Genomic DNA, 19,966 nt, shown 5'->3' with positions numbered 1-19,966 from the left:
ATTGGCTGCTGTCAATCAAACCCAATGACGCAGGCCCCGGGGGTGAGACCAGCTTTCGTGTCCATGGGCGCAAATGCTGGACTCAGGAGCGTGCCCACAAGGGGGTTATCTGAAGTGAGGAACGAGAGCCACCGGGGGACCATAGAGGTCGAGGATCGGGGGCCAAAACGAGCTACACAGTGGAGGTAAGTATGACATGTTTGTTATTTAAAAAAAAAAAAAAACAAGCGTTCACAATGACTTTTAAAGGCCAACAGAGTCTATAGACTTGGAGCCATTGCACAAGGTAAAAGCAGCTGACAGTTTCACATAAAAGAATCCTGTACTAATGAGGCATGGGAGGCTATAACTTATAGCTTCTTCTTTAGAAAACTACTTCCCTGGCTGTCCCGATGATCCAATGAATTAGTACTGAACCTGGAGCAAGTATGCAAAATTAGAAATTTTGACTTTCCCAATTTTCATATTTGTTCCAGGTCATAATTGTATGTCTGATAGGCTGCTATGGAGCAATACACACCACTCTTAGGCCGGTCATAGCTATGGGTTGCAAGAAAGAAAATCGCTTTATTCTCTGACTGACTATGCTGATGGGGGAATCCCTTCCGCTCTGCAGAGCCATTGGGTTCTCCAGGCAGGGGGGGGGGTTGGGGGAAGCCGTCCCCACCAGGAGAACACCACTAGCAACAATCACATGGAAAATTTGAAAGCTGGTTATACTCAAATTGATCGAATGGATGATCAACTTGGGTACATTCAGCCTGCCCATACATGGTTCACATCTCATCCGGTTCCTGCTGAACCATAGCCTAAGTCCAATGGTTCTCCACTATTAGCAATATCAAACTCATGCAAAACAGGTCAGCTTTCTTTTCTGCAAGCTCAGCATACTTAATACATCAACCACAACATATTCTTCTTCAGGTACCATTAATCACTTACTTCATATGTTCCTCCCCCTGTTGGTTCTTTTTCTTCCTTGGTGGCTTCTTCTTCTTTGGCTTGGCAGCAGTTGTGTTCTGTTTGCTGTTTACACCAAAGTGACCAGCAGATATGTCACTCTGAAGAAGATTTACCAGGAGAGGGCTGGTCAACGTGACATCTTTGTTGACAGGGAAGTTTGAATTTTGTCCACAGGACAGCTGATTTCCATTGCCACCTTGACCAAATGGAGAACTGAAGGAGAGGCCGTGTCCAGGAAAGTGTTGTCCAGGTCCGTTATTTCCAGGCATGTTCTGCAAGTGTTGAGGATGTTGTGGAGCCATATTGCCTGTTTGCTGCATGGGTAAATCAGACAACATATTCCCTAAGTCACCAGTAGCTTGAGAAGTTTCCGCATGGGGCTGCTGAAGATGCTGTCCTGGTCCAGCTTGACGGAGGACCTGAGTCTGTATGTTGACACCCTGTGAAGGATTACCACCCACTGTTCCCTGCTGGGAAATAGCCTGCCCTGAGAATTGAACCATGCTGTTGGCTAGACCAGAGGCTGGTCCCCTTATTATTTGACTAGTTCCTACCATAACACTCCCTGGATTTTGGTTGTTAAATCCTTGTTTATTTCCCTGCATTATCTGCTCCATTACAGCCTGATTCTGGGCTGTCATCATCTGACTGTGAGAAGGAATCATTTGCTTTGGGGGTGTCATCCTCTGGGGTGTCTGACCCAGATTTTGAGGTCCTGCCAGCATCTGTCCCTGCGACATGAGCTGTGCTCTTGAAAGTACCAGTTGACCTTGGGCATTCAGAGGAGTCTGTCCTTGAAGGTTAACCATTTGTCCTTGGGAGTTAATGATTTGTTGATGCATGCCAAGTATCTGGGACTGTTGTCCTTGCTGGGCCTGACTGTGCAGTCCACCAATACCAACTTGGCTCACACCACTACCACTGGTTTGCTGGTTATTTAGGTTGTTATGAAGTCCAATCAGATTAGTCTGCATCATGTTGCCACCACTATGAGACCCTTGCAGCTGACCATGGGATGATCCATTAGCCTGGCCACCTACAAGTTAAGCAAATCACTAGTGTTACTCATCACACTTTATGCACAATAAAAACAACTACAGAATGCAGTATGTGTCCTACATTATTACAAATAGGAAAAAGTGTTCCGTCCGAAACCATTTTATTTTTTTTGGTCGCTTTAAAAAAAAAAAAAAAGCGTTTTAGACACTTCCCTATCACTATTCCACAAAAACTGTCCCAAACACGAACACACAATGAACACAAGTAAAAGTAGGGGTTAACTTCAGCCTCAAATTATATGCAAATCTTGGCTATTTATGTAAAATTTGAGCTTGGCCCCACCCCCCCTTTCACATCTTCCTAAGTCAGTTATCACAAATGACGACCAACAGGGAGGAGCCTCATGTGCAAATGAGCAGGACCAAGCTCGACACCTACTGGAAATGTAACTCATTCTATTACTATTCTCATTCTATTCTATAACTTCACCTGCCTCTATTTTCCAAATCAACTGACTATTATGAAAATCAGATTGCAAACGTAACACATTTATGCATTTTTCATTTTATGCTCACATGATGGTCTAAATTGCATGCTCACATACCAGGAAGTACACTACTATTTTTTAGGAGAAATTCCAGACAAATTGTAGATGTTTCAGGGTACTGCTTTAGGCATCATTAACATTTCTAGATGTTCTTTTTAACCACTTGCCGACCGTAGTTATACGGCGGTAGACTAGATCTTCTGTGGCGGATCACGCACTTAGTACGTGATTCAGCACTTTTGGGTTTCGGTGTGAGCGTCGCTTCTGCTGTGATTAGTCAGAGCAGAAGCTGATCAGTGGGTGCTGGGGTTCTGTCAAAATAGCCAATGCCTGCAGATCTCCAATCTCCATAACTTCCAGTTACTGTAAAGCATCAGTAATTGGAGATTTAGATGAGTTGCTGTTTTGACACAACAGTGCCAAGCATGTACACTCCGGTACACGATATTACGAGTGGACATTGGTAATCAATGTATGTCCACCAATACTCGCTGATCGAGGCGAGACACAGGATGAAGCTCTGCCTATGTAAACAATGCAGAGCTCCGTCCTGTCAGGAGATAAGTGGTGGATTTTGTTTCTCTGCAAAGCAGGGAATAAAATCCAGCACATCCCTTAGTAAACACACCACACAGTGTACACAAACACTTGTTAGGCAGACATTTAACCCTTTGATCACTGTAGATGTTTAATCCTTTCTGGTCAGTGTTATTAGTACAGTGACAGTCCATATTTTTAACACTGATCACTATTTAAGTGTCGCTGGTTCCCACAAAGTGTCAAAAGCGGGAGTGTCAGATTGTCCACCGCAATATTGCAGTCCCACTATAAGTCACTGATTGCCACCATTACTAGTATATATATATATATATATAAAAAAAAAAAATCCATTACAGATATCCCATAGTTTGTAGTCGCTATAACTTTTGTGCAAACCAAACAATATACATTGATTGGGATTTTTTACCAAAAATATGTAGCAGAATACATACTGGCCTAAACTGATGAAGAAATTCGATTTTTTTTTATTGCATGTATTTTATTGCAGAAAGTCTATTTCTGTTTATAGAGCAAAATATAAAAAACCCAGTGGTGATCAAATAACACCAAAAGAAAGATCTATTTGTGGGAGAAAAAAAAAAAGAACATAAATTAAATGTATGTACAGCGTTGCATGACCGTGCAATGGTCAGTTAAAATAACGCAGTGCCGTATAGCAAAAAATGGCCTGGTGATGAAGGGGGGTAAATCTTCCAGAAGGCAAGTGGATAACATAGAAAATCTTCTTTTTTAGTTCAGATTCATTTTAAGTAGGGCTTACTTAGCAACAATTGACCGTTTGCTCTCCCCAACATACCACACAAAAAAAAAAACAAATCTTTGTAGCACTGGACATAAGGTAAGAGAGATATGGAATGGCAAGAAGTGTATGTCAGTATTGATTTCATAAGCAGAAATTGTAAAATTAGAGTAGGACATTACTGTTGCCTATACTATATAAAGTTACATGCTAAAGTCACTATTCACTATAAAAACTGTAGCTGTGGTGGTCATTTTTCCCTAGAGTTCATCTTTTCAACTATCAGTCTAAAAAGAGAAAAGAAAAAGCAAATAAAGGATTAAACCACAAAGCATAACCTGTTTGGATACGAAGACAATCGGTTTCACAAAACTTGCTGTGATTGATAGATAGCAATGGGTCTTACCTGCTCCTTGACCAGCAGCGGTAGCTTGCTGCTGAGCTGTGCCACCATTAGTTGGTGACCCTGCATTGCTGGGTGGGGTCTGTCCCTGCAGAAAACTGGCATTTGCTTGCCCTGCTGAAAAGCCAGGCAGCAGTCGCTTAGGAATTCCTGGGAGAGTAAAGGAAGAGCTTTTTGTAAAAATGAGATTAGTATTTTGCAATTTACACAACTAGTTTGTATAGAAAACCTCTAGTGGGTGAAATATGCTCTTTGCTTAACCACTTGCTGACCATGCTTAACCACTTGCTGACCGTCCTATAGCAGTTTTACTATATACACATGACCCTGCACTTCTGTGTTTATTCCCTACAGGCAGAAGTGGGATCTGTCTATGTAAACAAGGCAGATCGGCGTTCTGACGGGGGGGGGGTGGATTCTGTGTTTCTGCAAAGCAGGGACTAGAATCCATCTCATACCCTAGCAAAAGCAGCACACTGTGTACACAGAAACACTGGCTAGGCACACAGTTAACCCTTTGATTGCTCTAGATGTTTAACTCTTTCCCAGCAAGTCATTAGTACAGTGACGGTGCATATTTGTTGTATTAGTGTCACAGGTTTCTGCAAAGTGTCAGTTATGCCGCATACACACGATCGGACTATCCGGCGGACTTTTTGCCCGTGTGTGGGCTCCAGCATACTTTTTCTTCCCAAAAGTCTGACGGACTTTGAAAGAAGTCTTGACACAAAATTGTCAGCCGGACTCGGCAGTCCGGCGGACAATCCACTCATCTGTGTGCTAGTCCGCTGGACTTTTGAAATGAATGGAGTAAAGTCCGTTCATTTTGAACATGACTCCAGGTAGACAGGACAAGCGAAGGAAGTCAATGTTGCCGCCTCCATCGGCAAGATTGACACATCGCGAGCCCCGTCACCTGGTACTGTGACATCATAAGGGGTGGGGTCACCACGTGTCCCTTATGCCTATATAAATCGCTGCGCAACGTGTCCCTGGCATTACGGCCGGAGAGAGCGTCATGTTAACATCGGAAGACGAGAAGAAGAAGGCGATGGGCCAACGCTAGTAAAAGCCGTAAGAAGATAGCGGAGGCCCGGCAGAAGAAGCGAAGATTGGGACAGGACCCCCGAAGTCGGAAGAAGACCCCCGGACAGCGGCGACGACGAAGGAGAAAGCCGGGCTCCTCCGCTAGTAAAAGAGCACAAGATAGCGGAGGAGCCCGGCAAGAAGACCCCTGGAGCTGTCTAATGAACTACTTTAAAAACCTGTGTTTTTTTTATTAATAATTTTTCCCTCAGGTGAATGAGTAGGGGTACCATGTACCCCATACTCATTCACATAGGGTGGGGGGCCGGGATATGGGGGCCCCCTTATTAAAGGGGGCTCCCGGATTCCAATATGCCCCCCGCCCGCAGACCCCGACAACCAATGGACAGGGTTGTCGGGAAGAGGCCCTTGTCCTCATCAATATGGGGACAAGGTGCTTTGGGGTGGGGTCCGGGCTGCGTGCTCGGATAAGGGTCTGGTATGGACTTTGTGGGGACCCTCGTGACGTTTTTTTGGCGTAGGGGTTCCCCTTAAAATCTATACCAGGCGACGGGGCTCACGAGGTGTCAATCTCGCCAATGGAGGCAGCGACATTGACTTCCTTCGCTTGTCAGGTCTACCTGGAGTGATGTTCTAAATGAACATGCGCAGTGAGAAAATTCAACAAATACAGAATAAACATGAATGACAACATTCTTGGGGGGGGGGGGGGGGGGGATTGTGACATCACTGCCCCTCCTCATCCAATCAAAGGACATGAATGGCAGCTGTGCCAAGCGAGCAACCCCCTGTGGACAGTGTGCAGTGGACCAAGCTGACCCACTGTAAGTATGCAAAAGATATTATCTCTGGAGTTCAGCTTTCAAATGTTCCTAATATGTGTTGGCTTATGTGTGTTTTAATAAAATCATTTTTCTAATGAGCATTCATTAAACCTTACCATACATCCATCAGTTACTACTAATATCTAACCACTTTAATACTCAAAAGACACAGTTATCATTGCTAGATTTACAGTCATCAGGGCAACACGCTGTTTAAATTAGACAGCTTTGGATGACATACCTGCATGAATACCCTGTGGACCTTGATTCTGCTGCATCATAAAGTTTCCTGCTGTGCTCCCCTGTGGAATCACACTACTGCGCCCCGGAGAGCTGACAGCCTGTTGTTGGAAACCCTGAGGCAATGAACTGCCTTGTCCTGGTCGGGGTCCCATAGCCTGTTGCTGGGTTTGGATCACTGTGGGGGACGATGCAGGTGAGCTCTGCTGGAAGGAAGAAGGAGATGAGGCTGGAGATTTGGAGAGATGGGGTTGCTGCATTGGAGTCATCCCCCTCGGAGGTCCCCCCTGCATTGGTTTCATTGGAGGTGTGCTGAACTGATTTGAGTTAGCCATAGAAGGGAAATTAGAGTGAACTTGGGATGCCTGTTGGCTGCCAAATGGGTAAGGAGGGGGAGGGTGGGACGGTGTCTGCACTGCTGACAGAGACGGTCTCTGTGTAAATTGCTGCTGTTGCTGTAATGGCCCTCCTGCACCCAATGCAGATTTCTTCCACTGTTGATTGGGAACAACAGCCCCCATATTTGCCTGAGCCGGGGGAGGCTGCAAGGCTCCTGACGCAAGCTGATTCCAGCCTGGAGGAACAGGGACCTGTGCAGGAGTTGCAAAAGGAGGACGAATGCCTTGAGAAACTTGCTGATGCTGCGGCAGGCGAGCCTGTTGCTGAAACTGCTGAAAGTTGGCTGGATTGGCTGGTCGGTTGCCTACAACTGCCTGTATTTGGTGGAGCTGAGGTGCCAGGAAACCAGACGGATGGCTCTGCTGCTGAACTGTTAAGCCAGACGCAAGGGGATCCATGGTATCTAAGGGGAAAAACACTTCATGAGGCATTGACACTTTTACCTTTTTTTTCTAAATGTAAAACATCCATGCCTACAAACTGCAAACCTACGTTTTTTTTTCTACTAAGGCCCCTTTCACACTTGTGCTACTTGTCCTGCGACTTGGGACTGCAAAGTCGCATGAGAAGTCGTTCCCCATGTATTCCAATGAGTGCCATTCATATCTGTGCGACTTCAAGTCTCAGCGACTTCAAAGTAGTCCCTGTACTACTTTGGTCCAACTTTGATGCAATTTGAGGTCTGTAGACCTCATGTTTACACAGGCATTGCTTAACCACTTCAATACTGGCACTTTCTCCCCTTCCTGCCCAAGTAAATTTTCAGCTCTGTCACTTTTTAAATGAAAATTGCGCGGTCATGCTACACTGTACCCAAACTATTTTAAAAATTTTGTTCCCACAAATAGAGCTTTCTTTTGGTGGTATTTCATCACCTCTACGGTTTTTATTTTATGCTAAACAAATAAGAAAAAAAGACCAAAAATTGTGAAGAAAAAAAAAAAACACGTTTTCTTTGTTTCTGTTACAAAATTTTGTAAATAAATACGTTTTCTCCTTCACTGATGAGGCTGCACTGACAGACACTGATAAGGCAGAAACCGATGAGGTGGCACTAACAATGGGCACTGATATGCAGCACTGATGGGCACTTATAGGCGACACTGTAAGGCTGCACTGATGGGTACTTATGGGTGGCACTGATGGGCACAGATAAGCGGCACTGGCAGGCATTGCTGATGGACACTGATTGGCATCTGCCTGAGCACTGATTGGCATATACCTGGTGGGCATCCTTTGTGGGGATCTCTGGTGGTCCTGGTGGCCCTAGGCTAGCAGCACTGATAAACAATCAGCACAGACCCCCCTCTCAGAAGAGCCACCGATTGGCTCTCTACTCTACATCTGTTAGACGCGAGTGAGGAGAAGCTGCAAGATGGCTCTTCCTGTTTACACTGTGATCAGCCATGATTGGACACAGCTGATCATGTGGTAAAGAGCCTCCGTCAGAGGCTCTTTATCGAGATCGGTGTTGCAGTGTGGTTAAAGTTGCATCAACATCAACAGCACAGCAAAAATCACGTGACTTTCAGGTCGCACAAGTGTGAAAGGGGCCTAAATGTTTATAGTAACATGTCAGGGTAGGAAATTTAGCAATAGCAGTCCCCATTTTTTTTTTTTTTTAATGCTGACAGGTTGTCTTGAAAGCTGAGCCGTGGGCACAAAATTAATTAATATCTATTTCTATTTAATATCTATTTCACAACAGACACAAAGGATGAACAAATCTACTTTCTATGCATAAGATCCCTGTGCAATGATATCACTGGGCTGTATATAGCCTGTAAGCTGTAGGAGGGACCCAGAAGCTCCCCCCCTAACAGGCTGCCTACAGACAGCTACAGGAGGGCAGATGCAAGACCAGTCGCCCTGCCCACAAAGAGAGCAGCAGTGACCAGTATTTATTTCAGAGAGGCACTGGAAGGTGGTCCCCTTCCACTGCCTGTAAAAGCAATCCAGCAGATTGAGCAGCTAGGATGGCTTTTACATTGCAGGGAATCGCTGGCTGGAAAAAAAAATAAAAAATAAGATATCTGGATGATGCCTGTAGCTGCAGGCATCATTCAGATATCTCTAAGTCCACAACGTCATATGATGTTATGCGGGCAGGAAGTGGTTAAAATAACTGACAGTATTTCTTTACAACACCTTGCTGTGAAGAAGGTCTTGGAGTCCTTGGTTGGAGTTCAGCATTGCCACCTACAGCCATCATAGAAGATGAAACATGGGGACCTTGGGACATCATGGTGCCTGCGGCAGCAGGGTTGTTCATCCTGATGAGGCCTGGATGGTAACAGAATAGTCAAAAAATATTTTAGTTATAGTAGTAATGAAAACAAAAAGGCTTTGACTTTCTGAATTAGCTGCTGTAACATACCTGCTCTGCCCTGAACTGCAAAACCTGGGTCAATTCTCATTGTGTTACTTGCTGCCATTGGTCCATTCATTCTAACCTCCTGTGCAGGGTTTTGAGCTAATGCAAGATTTATCGCCCCTTCTCCTGAAAAATATCAGTAGAAAACAAATTCAAATCCATGATGGGTCATGGTAGGAAAAAAACATATAGAAAACTTAAAATGCATGTAAACGATTGGAACCGCCTACCATACAGTGCTGTGAAAAAGTATTAGCCCCCTTCCTGATTTTTATTTTTTTGCATATCTGTCACACTTAAAATGATTCAGCTCATCAGATAACTTTAGTAAATACAAAATGCAGTTTTTAAATGATGGTTTTATTTATTAATGCTGCGTGCACATGAATGAATGAATGAATGACTTGTATAGCGCACAATGCGAACTGAATCGCCTCTAGAATTCTCGTCGGAAAAATCTCTGATGGTTTTTCCAACGGAATTCCGCTCAAGCTGTGTTGCCCTACACATGGTCACACCAAATTCCGATAGTTTAGAACGCGGTGACGTACAACGCGTACAATGGGACTAGAAAAAGGAAGTTCAATAGCTTCCGTCTCGTAGTTGAATCTGAGCATGCTTGATTTTTAGCGTGTCGGAATTGCATACCCACGATCGGAATTTCCGATAGAAAGTTTTTCCGTCGGGAAAATTGAGAACATGCTACCAATTTTTGGCTGGCAGAAATTCGGACAGCTAAATTCCGATGGAGCATACACACGGTCACATTTTCCGATGAAAAGCTCTCATCAGTCTTTTTCTGGCCGGAATTCCAATCGTGTGTATGCGGCATAAGGGAAAAAAAAGACGTCCAAGGCTGCCAGGCTCTATGTGAAAATATAACCCCCCCCCTTGCTAAATCATGAATAAACTGTGATAAACCCCACATTTTTTTGGAAAGCGGAGTTAAATTTCACTTGTCACTTCACTTGTTGAATCAATAATGTAGATCTGGTGGCAGTCTCACTTGTATACTTTCATACACCTGTCTAGGTCATGCTTTTGTGTGTATAATACTTGTCTTTATTCATTTAAACAAGTGTTACAGTGGTGATACGCTAGGCTGGGGCGTTCTCTCTCTCTCTCTCTCTCTCTCTCTCTCTCTCTCTCTCTCTCTCTCTCTCTCTCTCTCGAGATGATCTCTCTCTCTCTCGAGATGATCTCTCTCTCTCTCTCTCTCTCTCTCTCTCTCTCTCTCTCTCTCTCTCTCGATTTGTAATGCTGTATAAAGGGATACCCACAGTCCTAAGAGGGCAGCAAGGCATGTCAGCACTATACCTATAAGCTGGAGAAGTGGACAACTTATCAGGCTCCAAGCACCACAATCTAGCGCAGGAGGTTGTTCTTGAAATCCACGTGCGTAATAACCCTCAGCTCTTTATTTGTGGCTCCGAAGATACAATTAGGAAATGGCTGGGTTAACAGAGGGCAAAAAAAAAATTCAGCTCCCTTCTAGTTGTTGACCAAAAAGTGACGTGGAACACAGGGGAGATATGTAGGGTGGATGTCTCATTAACCACTTGCTTACTGGGCACTTAAACCCCCCTCAGTCCCACACCAATTTTCAGCTTTCAGCGCTGATGCACTTTGAGTGACAATTGCGCGGTCATACAACACTGTACCCAAATGAAATTTTTATCATTTTTTTCCCACAAATAGAGCTTTCTTTTGGTGGTATTTAGTTACAGCTCGGAGTTTTATTTTTTGCTAAACAAACAAAAAAAGATGCAAAAAAAAAAAAAATCATGTTTTAATAGTTTGTTATAAAATTTTGCAAACGGGTCATTTTTCTCCTTCATTGAAGTGCGCTGATTAGGCGGCACTGATAGGCTGCATTGGTGGGCACTGATGGGCTGCATTGGTGGGCACTGATGGGCTGCATTGGTGGGCACTGATAGGCTGCACTGGTGGGCACTGATAGGCATAGTTAAGGCGGCACTAATAGGCACAGATAAGGCGGCACCGATGGGCACAGATAAGGCGGCACTGATGGGCAAAGATGGGCACAGATAAGATGGCACGGATGGGTGGCACGGATGGGTGGCACGGATGGGCACTGATAGGTACCACAGATAGATGGGACTGATGGGCACTGATAGGTGGCACTGATAGGTGGCTCTGATAGGTGGCACTGCTGGGCACTGATGGGCGGCACTGCTGGGCACTGATGGGCGGCACTGCTGGGCACTGATGGGCGGCACTGGGGTGCAGCACCTTTGAGGCAGATTTTGGGTGGCACTGTGGGTGGCACTGCTGGGTGGCACTGTGGGCACTGCTGGGTGGCACTGTGGGCACTTTGGGCACTGCTGGGTGGCACTGACAGGGGGGCACTTACTTTATTTCAGGATGGCACTGCGGGTGGCAGGTGGGCACTGGCAGGGGGCAGGTGTCCGCTTGAATTGCTGGCCGTGATCGGGACTGATGTCCCGAACACGGCCGCCGGCGATCGGCTTTTTTTTTTTCTCCTCGCGCTGTCAGCGCGAGGAGGAATACTAGCCGATTACCGGCTCCGTTTTATCACATGATCAGCTGTCATTGGCTGACAGCTGATCACGTGATAAGGGGTCGGGATCGACCCCTTACACGGATCGGTGATCAGGCGAGTCTCACGGACTCGCCGATCACAGAGCGCGCCCCTCAGGGGGCGCGCAGGCCGCTCGTAACCGGGACGACGTCAATAGACGTAGTCCCGGCAATCTAGGTCCGCGCTAATGCCGTCATTCGGCAATAGCGCGGATCCCAAGTGGTTAAAGAGAACTTGTAACCAAAAAAAAGAGTCAATTTTTTTTGTCCCCTATGTGATGGGGAAAAAAAAAAAGTAAAAAACAAAAAAGATATATATATTTTTTTTCAATAAAAAAAAGTTACACCAAAGCACATAAAATCCCCTCTTTCACCAAAAAAATTGAGCCCCGCATATACTCGCGTACAAATGTAAACGCACGCAGAAGGGCTCCTACACCTGAAGACATCAATTTCGATACATATCGGCGTGCACACCTGAATGAGAGCAATAAATCTAGAGCAAGGCCGCCTCTGTAACGCTAAACTGATGGGGGGCTTTTAAAGTGTCACCTATGGAAAATTTTGGGTACTGACATATTTAAGGTTTGACATGTCGGTATCTATTTACTCAATGCTTTTATATTTTACCAAACAATTGGGTAATTTATTGCGTTTTTGTGCCCACTAAAATTAACTTTATGGTAATATTGTGTGACATAAAAAAATTGGAACACTATTTTATTATCTAGGGTTCTTGCTTTCAGAAAATATGTTTGGGGGGGGGGGTTATGTAATCTTTAGGCCTAAAATTATTTTTTAAACGTGTGCAAAATACGCAAATACAGCTCTGGCTGGCAAGGGGTTAAGGGCCAGTTCACAGATGCAGTTCTGTGTGCTTTTTTTCTGCACAAAATGCATGCACAGTGTTTTCCCCATGTATTCCAATGGCTCTAGTTCACACTATGCAGTCAGTTTCCAGTCAATTTCTGCACCGGAAACTGACTGCATGGTGTGAACTAGAGCCATTGGAATACATGAAAAACACTGTGCATGCATTTTTAGTGCAGGAAAAAAGCGCATGGAACTGCATCTGGTGTGAACGGGCCCTAAAGGATAGGTTCACATCCGGGAACATGTTACATGTTCCACCCGTAAGATTTGTTAAAAACTGTCACTTAACTTTTTTAGCTGGCTCCAAGATTCCAAGCTAATCTGTCAAGCCCTAGGTTACAGTAACAATTTTGGTTCCTTTTGGGATAAAGATTTTACATAAAAAAAATAAAAGCTGATCACTGTAAGCACCTCTGGCAGTGGTAAATAGTTTGTCTCATCCCTCTAATTGCTATTCAGTATCTAAAGTACAGCTTTTTATGTTAAAATATAAAAAATGTTAAATATAAAATATAACAGACTAAGGGTCCTTTCACACGGGGCGGATCAGTTCTGATCCGCCCCGTGGATATCCGTTTGCTCAGCGGGGATCACTCCGCCGATCCCCGCTGAGCAGGGAGATGACAGCTCCGTCTCTGCACACTGCGCAGGGACGGACCTGTCACAGCGCCGCTCTCCCCTATGGGAGATCGGATGACGACAGACCGCAGTGCCCGTCGTCACCCGATCCGATCCGCAGACGGATGGAAAAATAGCTTTTTCCTCCGTTACACTTTTTCGGATCGGAGCGGGTCGGATGTCAGCGGACATGTCACCGCTGACATCCGACGCTCCATAGAGCTCTATGGAGCACCCGTTCAGGTCCGCCTGAAAAACTGACAGGCGGGCCTGAACGGGACGTCAGTGTGAAAGAGGCCTTAGTGGCCAGATCACCAGGTGAAAATAAAGGAAAGAAAGTCTAAAAACAAAAAACTGCAGCCACCAAATCTAAGAATTGGTAACCAGCAATATAATAAATGTTTGTTTTTGGGTTTAATATCACATTTATTTTAATAAAACAACAGCAAAACACCTGAAACGGTTTCTGATAGAATAGGGAAAGGTTATATCCTCGGTCAGATTATTATGGTTGTCTGTTACTTTTTTGGAGAGATTCCTCCTCACTTTCCTTATAGGGCAGAATTGATGAAATCTCTCTCCAATGGGGGTACACAGACTAACATACATTTTTAGTAGTGTGATAAAGGGTTAGACCTTTTTGTTTTTTTTAAATTGCTGTCTGTGCCTTCCTGTTCTAGTGACAAATGCTCCACTATTTCTTATCCTGGTCCCACAGAGACAGAAGTAAGGGAATATCTCTCGATTGGGGTCAAACAACAAAAGAGAAAATGGATTGGGAAAGATTTTAGGCCTTGCAATACTATTACTATATGGGTTAAGTACATCGAGGTGCATGCCACCTCATGGACTTACCTCTTATTTACAACTGACAGTTTTATTGAGCTCTGGGAGTACAGCTATCAGAGGATATTAAAAAGATAAAGGCAATGAGGTGACATGCACCTGGTCAGACTTAAAAGGGGTCATAAAGGTACATGTTTTTTCACCTTAAAGCGGGGTTCCACCCTAAAGTGGAACCTGCGCTGATCGGATCCCTCCCCCCCTCCGGTGTCACAATTGGCACCTTTCAGGGGGAAGGGGGGTGGAGATACCTGTCAAAGACAGGTATTTACACCCACTTCCGGGCATAGACTCCCGTGGGAGTCTACGCCATTTCCTGCCCTGCCGCGCTGTCTGCTGGGACACACACGGGTCCCAGTGACAGCGCGGAGAATTCCTATTGCGCTGCGCTACTCGCGCATGCGCAGTAGGGAACCGGGAAGTGAAGCCGATTCGCTTCACTTCCTGATTCCCTCACCTAGAATGGTGGCGGCAGCAGCCGAGGGCCGAGCGATCGATTGGCCTCGGCTGCCGGCATCGCTGGACCCCGGGACAGGTGAGTGTCCATTTATTAAAAGTCAGCAGCTGTAGTATTTATAGCTGCTGGCTTTTAATATTTTCCCTCTTTAATGCATCCTATGCATTAAGGTGAAAAAACACCTGGCAGTCACCACCCCCGTTTTACTTACCTGAACCCCTTCATTCAGTCGGCAGGGACATGCTGGCTCCTTCTCCACAGGCTCTGGATCTTGATTGGATAGATTGATAGCAGCGCAGCCATTGGTTCCCGCTGCTGTCAATCAAATCCAATGATGCTGATGCAGGACGCCGGGGGCAGGGCCGAGTTCAGCATTCTGTGTCTATAGATGCAAATGCTGGACTCAGAAGTGCGCCTGCAAGATAACCCCCCCAGGGCAGCGCTTCTCCGGGGGGGGGGGGGGGTATCAGATATGGGGAAGAGCCGCCGGGGGACCCCAGAAGAGCAGGTTCACAGCTACTCTGTGCAAAACTGGCTGCACACTGGAGGTAAATATGATATGTTTGTTAGTTAAAGAAAAAGAAAATTACCCTTACATTCACTTTAACCCATAATAATCTGGCATATTTTAGAAAGAGGCTGAATTCATTGACTTCAGCTTTAAAGTAGAACCCCAGGCAGGTATAAAAAGGTACAACTGATTACAGCTCCGCATTCATTAAAGTAAAACTAAACTTTTAAAATCCAAAAAAGTTTGGAGGCAGAGTTTTAGACGATGATGAAACATCCTTTCACTGTCCAGTCACAAGCTGGTAAGGCACAAAACCTTTATATGTGTGACTTTACTGCAGCAGAGACAAATCAGGCCTCTTGCCCTGCCAGGCAGGATTGTGCTGTTTGGCAGAGATGTTTAAATCTCAGAACTGGATGAACAGAAATGCAGATCATTTGGCAGGTAAAACAGCTCCAATATTTGTACTTTATCTGTGTATTTGGCTGTTTACCTAGTGGTCAGCTTTAAATGTAATGAAAGCATTATAATAAAACACAGCTGTATGTGACCATTCATAATATTCCAACCTTCTATCTGGACAGACAGAATTCCCAGATCCCGCAGCTGCTGGTTGTTGCCCTGAGCCAGAAGACGCAATCGCTCTGCAGCTTCCCTGGGGATGTTGAATGTGACCCGAACGCTGTTCCATGGTTCCACCTTTTTTAACTTCATCTGGCCACACTCTAAGAGGGAAGGTAGAAAATTATGACATTAGGAAGTACACAAATTATGAAAATTGGGCCTTGTAGGTTAATAGTGTGATGTGAAGACGCTTCTTGCAGTAACCAGATTTCTAGGAGTCATTTTTATTTAAAGTAGGGCTGAAACAACTAATCGATTAATCGACAACTAATCGATTATGAAATTAATCGATTACTATTTTCATAATCGATTAATCGGCCAGTAACATAATGGGGTTAAAAAAAAAAAAACGAGCCCTTTATAGTACAAAAAGAGCAAATAATCGCTACTGTAAATATTACTCACTGTTCTACAGTAAAAAAACGAACCCCTTCTAGTAGTGATTATCTGCTTTTTTTCTACTATAAAGGGCTCATTTTAGTTTTAACCCCATTATGTTACTAAACTTAGTCTTAGACCTGGTTCACATCTATGTTTATTGGTGCTTTTTGCAGAAACGCACTACAGTTCATTTACATGGTTTCCTATGGGACACGGTCACATCTAAAAGGGTCAGAGACTTTTAATGCAAAATGGTGCTTTATTGGTTCAATATACTTCAATGGAGAAGCTTCAGAAAAGCATGTAATGCGTTTTTGCAGTAATTTTTTCTTTTTATAATCTGCACAAAAAAAATGCAAATTGCAGTAAAATCACGTGCGCAAAAATCAAAATGCACAGCAAAAGGCACTTCAGAAACAGATCAAAAGCAAACTGCATAGGTGTGTACCGAGCCTTATGCTGGTCACACGGATCCATTTTCAGATGAGAATATTCAGACGAAAAATCTTTGTACATTTGCTGAATGAAAGAATTTTGTTTGAAATTTTCAGTTGTTTTTAACATTCTGTTTTTAAAATGAATGTAATTTCTGAACCAAAACTACATACACTGTCTGAAAATTCCTTTGACTAAGAAGTTTTCCATTTCCAAATTGTCCCGTCACTGTGGTTGAAAATGAACATCAATTTGACCCACTTTTTCTTTTTTAAGGTTATTAACTGATTAATCGAAACAATAATCGACCAACTAATCGATTATGAAAATAATCGTTAGTTGCAGCCCTAATTTAAAGCAATGAAGAAAAACACTTCTATAACATCCAACATCAGCAAGACACAAAAACAGAGACAGAAGTAACCTTTAGCAGCTAAACATATTCAGCAGAACAAATGGGCACAGCGGGCGGAGAAAAGGATCACCCCTCTTTAAAATATTCACATGTTGTTGCTTTGCAGCCTGAGATTAAGACAGACCCAGTTTTTGTTTCACCCAACTCTATTTACTCAGTTCAACTTACAACATCCAAGTGAAAGATATAACACCAACATGTCACAAAAAATAATAAAAAATCAAAAACAGAGTCACTGAGTTGGAAAAAGGATCACCCCCTTGTGTCAGTATTTTGTTGAACCACCTTTTGCTTTAATTACAGACTTTAGTATGTTGGGATAGGTTAACTTTGCACATCTAGAGTTTGCAATATTTGCCCACTCTTCTTTGCAGACCTGCTCAAGTTCAGACAAATTTGATGGTGACCATTTGTGGACTGCAGTCTTCTAATCATTCCACAGATTTTCACTGGGGTTTAAAGCGGTTTTATAGTTACATTTTTAACTTTAACCTACAGGTAAGCCTATAATAAGGCTTATTTGTAGGTAAAAAAATGTATCTCCTAAACCTGTACGGTTTAGGAGATATTCCCCTCGCAATGAGCTGACGACTTCAGCGGCGCATGCACACTGGGGATTCTGAGCTGAAAGTACGGCAGAAGAGACCCTGCCTGGAAGACGAGAGTGACGACATTGCGGCTTCGGCCACTCACAGCGCCGGAGCCGCGATACCCGGAAGACACGCCGAGGGAACATGTCAGCCCCCTCGGCATGGACCGAGTGAGATGCCGGTGCCTCGTTCTAAGATAAGTATTTCATAATGAACTACTATGCGGTGTATAATAGTCATTATGCCTTTTCCCTTACAGGTGTAAGCGGCCTAGAAAGGGTTAAAACCACCCGCAAAGCACTGCTGCAACAGCGATTTGCTGGCGGTATAGCTGCGCTGCCCCTTGATTTTAATGGGAAGGAACGGTATACACACCGCTCCTTCACTGATCCAAAGATGCTGCTAGCAGGACTTGTTTTTAGTGTCCTGCCAGCGCACTGCTCCAGTGTGAAAGCCCTCTGGCTTTCACATTGAAGACACAGGAGCGGCTCTTTAAGGGTGCTTTGCAGGCGCTATTTTTAGCGCTATAGCGCCTGCAAAGCGTCTCAGTGTGAAAGGGGCCTAATATATTTCAATGTTGGGGAGTTTTGTATCTCTCTGGTTCTTAGTGGTGAGATTTCCTTGTTTTACAAATTTACTTTGATTCGTTTTTTCATTATGAAAAATGGAACAGAAGTAGCTGGAACAAGGAAAAGTGGGTGGGAAAAACCAACCCCCCCCCAGTGAACAGGGTCAGAGTCAGGAATTATGGGAGATCTTGCTGTTGGAGTATCCCAGACAGGGTTTGACTCACCCACCAGGCACCACCTATAACTAAAATATCACCTTCGGGGGAACTGAACCTTCAAAGAAAATGGCTTACTTGCAACATATGGAGGCTTACCCATGTTAATCAGCTCAGGCACTCCATATATTATCTTTTCAAGTTTCTGTTGCAAGTCTTGGTCTTTTATATCCCCTTTAAAGGAAACAAAGATAGTAGAGTTCCTGTCTTCTGCTCTGGGTTCATCTTCAATACCAGAATCTTCGTCCCCATCAATTTCTAGGCCAGGCTGGGACAGAGTTTGGGCCTGACTCTCTCTTAGGTCCATAGTTGGGTGTCCTGCAGTTGTCCGTCTCTATTTGGGGGTTACAAAAATAAATAAAATCGTATCTTACAATCAAAACATTTATAAACCATATTAACTGCAGAAATGTGTTGATGATTCTGTTACCGATTTGTATCAAGTTCTTCCTCCTACGTTTCTAAACAGCTTGCTCTCTTCAACAGAAAGGCAACTGCAGACATCTTTAAACCAATTTGTAGCTGGAGTTCCTGGACGTACCCTATGAAAAAAAAAAGTAGTAATGTAAATATGCATATTACTTTACCTTGAATGTGCAACCTACACCAGTGTACACTTGTGGGAGGTTGCACTGAGTTCAAGTCCAAAACAAGGTACTGTCCATAGTCCCACCGCATAATTTCCTGGACATAGACTTTAGAGTAGTGGGTGATGTAGCAACTACCATATGGAAACTGGGCTTGTCATGAAACGGACATATTCACCAGCACACACTGTGGATCATCAGATATCATCCAAAACTTGTATTGCAGAAAGCACTTGGTTCTTTGTGATTTGATCTTTCTGCAATAAAAGTTTTGGATGATACCTGATGCTCCATGGTGTGTTGTAGAATATGTGTGTGTTTCAAGGAGAAAACAAAAACTCAGAAATGTTTAGGGGCCATTCACACCAGCGAGCCACGCTGTTTAATTATTTTCACAGAACTTTATTGAAATGTCACAAACGGCATTTCCATAGAGTTCTACTTACTGATTCCTGACAATTAAAAATAAAAAAATTCTACATTTTGCTATAAAACATATCCAATACAAATTTTAAATTTCTTCATAAATTTAGGCCAATCCGTATTCTGCTACATATCTTTGGTAAAAAAAAATCCCAATAAGCGTATATTGATTGGTTTGCACAAAACTATGGGATATTCTTAAGGAATTTTTATTTTTACTAGTAATGATGGCGATCAGCGACTTATAGCGGACTGCAACATTACGACGAACAAATCAGACACTAAGTGACATTTTTTGGGACCAGTGACAGCAATACAGTGATCAATGCTATGCACTGTCACTGTGCTAATGACACTGGCTGGGAAGAGGTTAACCATCAAGGGCATTCAAATGGTTAAATGTGTTCCTAACTGTGTGGGGGAGGTGCTTTAACTGTGAGAAGACAGATCTGTGTTCCTGCTTAGCAGAAACCCAGATCTCCATCTTCCATTGTCACAGAACAGCATTCTGCCTTGTTTACATAGGCAGACCGCCATTCTGCCTCTCTTGGGAACGATCAGAGGGTCCCAGCAGACCTGCTGAATAAAAAAGGCACTTATACGACAGGTATAAAAAAAATTTACCAGACCAAAGGGATGCGACCAATAAAGTATTGTTAGGGTTTCCTATATTTTAAAGTGGAACTTGAGCCATTGGGGGGCTGTAAGAACACTTGCCATAAAATGCAAATTCAGGATTCTTCAAATCACTATGCTAAGTTTAGCTG

The 19,966-nt window shown here is 43.9% G+C and overlaps 1 protein-coding gene across 2 annotated transcripts in view; it reads right to left on the bottom strand.

Moving 5' to 3' along the window:
- Positions 1-19,966, bottom strand: part of NCOA6 (nuclear receptor coactivator 6) — a 66,166-nt gene that overhangs the window by 28,515 nt on the left and 17,685 nt on the right. For both annotated transcript variants that reach the window (XM_077459140.1, XM_077459141.1), the window contains exons 2-9: positions 18,620-18,731; positions 18,289-18,523; positions 15,530-15,685; positions 9,100-9,222; positions 8,871-9,005; positions 6,325-7,125; positions 4,216-4,362; positions 943-1,999 (exon numbers count right to left, since the gene is read on the bottom strand). In XM_077459140.1, coding sequence (XP_077315266.1) covers positions 943-1,999; positions 4,216-4,362; positions 6,325-7,125; positions 8,871-9,005; positions 9,100-9,222; positions 15,530-15,685; positions 18,289-18,496 — 2,627 coding nt within the window. In that variant the 5' untranslated portion in view covers positions 18,497-18,523; positions 18,620-18,731. The remainder of the gene's footprint in view (positions 1-942; positions 2,000-4,215; positions 4,363-6,324; positions 7,126-8,870; positions 9,006-9,099; positions 9,223-15,529; positions 15,686-18,288; positions 18,524-18,619; positions 18,732-19,966) is intronic.

Source organism: Lithobates pipiens, unplaced genomic scaffold, assembly GCF_037356315.1.
Source record: "Lithobates pipiens isolate NorthernLeopardFrog02 unplaced genomic scaffold, aLitPip1_a1.2 Scaffold_28, whole genome shotgun sequence".
Classification (NCBI taxonomy): domain Eukaryota; kingdom Metazoa; phylum Chordata; class Amphibia; order Anura; family Ranidae; genus Lithobates; species Lithobates pipiens.
Note: the sequence above shows the minus strand (reverse complement) of the source record. Positions and strands in the feature narration are given on the sequence as shown.